Here is a 3,800-nt window from a genome sequence, read left to right as displayed (position 1 = left end):
ATATATATATATACACACACACCACAATATATATATATATATATATAGTTATATACTAATTTATAAAACATATACACATGTATACGTTAAATTTATACTACTTTAGATTTAGGAGATACACACACACACACACATATATATATATACCATTCAATATATACAGTACTTTAAATAAAAGTATAAAACATATGCTACTTAATATAATAAATTAATAATACTAGATAGTAAATTAATAATGTATTAAAACTAAGTTTTTAATTTCAGTTTGTGAAATTTTGAATTTTCAAAAAAAAAAAAAAGAAAAAAAAAACCTTAACCAGGCCGGTTAACCAGTGGGCCCAAATTGGGTTGGGTCCGGGCCGGGTTAACCGGGCCCAAATAAAAAACCCAACCGGACCGGGACCCGGACCCCTAAAGCCCATGGGCTTAACGGACTGGGTCAAACCGGGCCGGTTCGGACCGGTTTTAACCGGCCTGTTTGACACCCTTAAATTTTCAAAGATCTTTCTTTTACTCCTCCCGAACACAAGTCTTTTAATAATAATGAAATTTCTGCAATGCTTCTTTTGGAGAATCGTCCAAAGGCAAACTAATTATGTAGGCATAATTTATTAGGGTAACACACACACCACTCTTATGAGCAATCACTGCATGGTTATTAAAAAGTGATAAAGTTATTATATTAACTAACCTAACCTTAGAAAAAACCGTACACACATATACTTGCTACTCCCATTCAACTAATTGGTGCTAATATGAATGATAAAGTGAAAATCACTATGGACAAGAAGTGATATCCACTGGGATGACTCCACAGAAATCAAGAAAATTTGTACGCTAACCTTGAATATGGTGTTTTGCCGAGAAACCCCTTTTTTTTTCCTTCATGGTATGATATGAAACTTGCAACTTATGTGTTCAACCGCTCCTATTTGACGATTTTTGCTAATATATTTTTTGTTTATAACATGTTAACCCTTCCCACTTAAATCAATTCTTATAAACAAGTCTCAAGAATTAAGAAAATACCAATTTAGCCCATTAATTGCCAACTAAAATAATATCTAGAATACCCAGTAGATCCTCGAATATGATTCGGGACCTCAAGAGAATAAGTCAAATATGTACATTGACTAAAAAGTATATTCCAAACATATTGAAATTACTACGACGCTAACTCGAGGTCGTTTTGATCAAAGATTGATCACGATTGGGTTTAACTTTATTAAAACTCAATAATTCAACTAATGACTTCAATAACCCCGAACACGTCAAGAATTGATGCTACTCCTCCCGTGAGTCAAAATTCATGTATACAGACTACGGAAAGAGTAAAAATAAGAAAGACGAGAAAATTTCATAAACGACCGGGAGGGTTATTACAAAGTATAAACTGTTTAACTTTTCTCTAATTTCTCTGTAAACCTTAGAATTTGCACAAGGTCTATTCATTAAGCTAAATAAAAAGGATATTTTTGTCTTAAAATCTTGTCTACCCTTAGTTCATCTGTAATGTAAAATATTTGGGTTCGGACTTCTCTGAATCTATTATCTACTTCTTGTAGTTCTGTCCAGACTTCTTCTCTTGAGTTTGGAGAAAGTCCAAATAATTTAATATTTAACTGCATTTAATTTATTGTATTAAGATGTTATATAACTTTATATATTCTTTCTTTAAAATTCTATTAGACCAATAACAAGTTACAGATGTAATAAACAGGTAATAATAGATATTAGAAAGATAATTTAATAACAAATAATTCGTTAATAAAAGCAGGCAAATGAAACAAGAAAACAAGTAATGAGAGAATAAAACAGAGTTAAAGCGGATGTGTTAATATGGTGTAAAATTATACTCGGTACTCCCTCCTTCATTGTCCTTAGTCTAATGTAATAGCGAAGTTATATAGATCAAAATATATCTTTCTCCCAAAAATAATATATATATATAATGTAATTTCGTTGACCTATATTTAGTAGTTCAATGATAGTTTAAGCACGTTAGAACAATTTAAATTATTTAAACTTTTAGCCACTCAAGTCAACAAAATATATTTTTTATTTGTACTAACAATATTGCGGATACACAACATTACAAGTATACCCTAGAAATTAAAAAGTCCTACAAGACGGAAATAATAAAACATAATTTATTAACTAGTCTAATACAAGATCTGGAGTTAATTAGCGTTAATCACTTCATCTTTACTCGTCATTGGATAGCTTAATTACCTGAAATTAATTAACAAAATACTACATTAGAAATGTATTCATAAATGAAAGAACTACTACTGCTATTAAAAGAGTAGTACTTTTTTCTAACGAGTGAGTCAAAATTTTGAACGATAAATAAAAATAGTAACTTACTTGCGCACTCTTGCAAGGGTTTCCAACATCGCAATAAGCTTTGAGAGTGATAAGGTTCTGTCATCAAATTTCTCAGCATACTTATAGCAGGGGCAACTATGCATTAGTATGGTCTTAAATGTCAGGCAACATTCGTCGGTTACAATTGTCTGGAGCATGCATTTCTTCAACTTATCTTGGTTACTAGCCGGGCAAGTCGTTGCCGGGGTGGGAGGAGGCAATTTTGGGGGAGGAGGGGGTAGGGCTCTGTATTCATAAATGAAAGAACTACTTCACTAATTCGAAAAAATAATTTAATTAGAATTTCGTAAAGAGAAATACATAAGATAGTAATTTTTTTAACGAGTGAATCAAAATTTTGAACGATAGGTAATAATAGTGACTTACTTGCGCACTCTTGCAAGGGTTTCCGACATCACAATAAGCTCTGAGAGTGATGAAGGCTTGATTGTCAAATTTCTCAGCATACTTGTAGCAAGGGCAACTATGCATGAGTATGCTCTTGAATGTCGGGCAACATTCGTCAGTTACAATTGTCTGTAGCATGCATTTCTTCAACTTATCTTGGTTACTAGCCGCGCAGGCTTCTTCCGGGGCGGGAGGAGGCGATTTTGAGGGAGGAGGGGGTGGGCTCTGCATTCATAAATGAAAGAACTGCTTCATTAATTTAAAAAATAATTTAACTAGAATTTCATAAAGAGAGATACATAAGATAGTAATTTTCTTAATTAGTGTTGCAAAATCTTAATGGTAGATAAAAATGATAACTTACTGGCAAGGGTTACTGACATCACAATAAGCTTCAAGAGTGATCAAGACTTGATTGTCCAAATCCTCAGCATACTTATAGCAAGGGCAACTAGTCATGAGTATACTCTTGAATGTCGGGCAACATTTGTCAATTGAAGTTTTCTCAAACATGCATTTCTTCAACTTATCTTGGTCACTAACCGGGCAGGTGTTTGCTGGGGGAGGAGGAGGCGATTTTGGGGGAGGTGGTTGTAGTCATAAATGAAAGAACTACTTTACTGATTTGAAAAATAATTTTAATTAGAATTTAATAAAGAGAAATATGTAAGATAATACATAATTTTCTTAACAAGTGTTGCAACGGTAGATAAAAATAACAACTTACTGGCACTCCCTTACAAGGACTACTGACATCACAATAAGCTTCAAGAGTGATCAAGACTTGATTGTCCAAATCCTCAGCGTACTTATAGCAAGAGCAACTAATACCGAGTATGCTCTTGAATGTCGGGCAACATTCATCAATCGAAGTTGTACTGAACATGCATTTCTTCGCCTTTTGTTGGTCACTAGCCGAGCAGGCCGCTGCCTCGTTTTCCTCATCGACCGTCATCATGGTGACCTCTTTCGCCATGATCACTTGGTGGTGTCTGCAAAACGTTGTTGTAGCCACCACTAACATC

The 3,800-nt window shown here is 33.7% G+C and overlaps 1 protein-coding gene across 1 annotated transcript; it reads right to left on the bottom strand.

Moving 5' to 3' along the window:
* Window positions 1–2,041: 2,041 nt before the first annotated feature.
* On the bottom strand, window positions 2,042–3,352 carry LOC107854419. The gene is made up of 4 exons (XM_016699439.2): window positions 3,140–3,352; window positions 2,755–3,000; window positions 2,368–2,613; window positions 2,042–2,232 (listed from the first exon to the last, which is right to left on the bottom strand). The coding sequence occupies exons 2-4, from the start codon at window positions 2,832–2,834 to the stop codon at window positions 2,229–2,231; spliced, it is 330 nt and encodes a 109-aa protein (XP_016554925.1). The 5' UTR covers window positions 2,835–3,000; window positions 3,140–3,352; the 3' UTR covers window positions 2,042–2,228.
* Window positions 3,353–3,800: the final 448 nt, after the last annotated feature.

The sequence above is a fragment of the Capsicum annuum genome, chromosome 1 (assembly GCF_002878395.1).
Source record: "Capsicum annuum cultivar UCD-10X-F1 chromosome 1, UCD10Xv1.1, whole genome shotgun sequence".
NCBI lineage: Eukaryota > Viridiplantae > Streptophyta > Magnoliopsida > Solanales > Solanaceae > Capsicum > Capsicum annuum.
The sequence above is the reverse complement of the archived record's forward strand: the minus strand, read 5'-3'. Positions and strand labels throughout refer to the sequence as shown.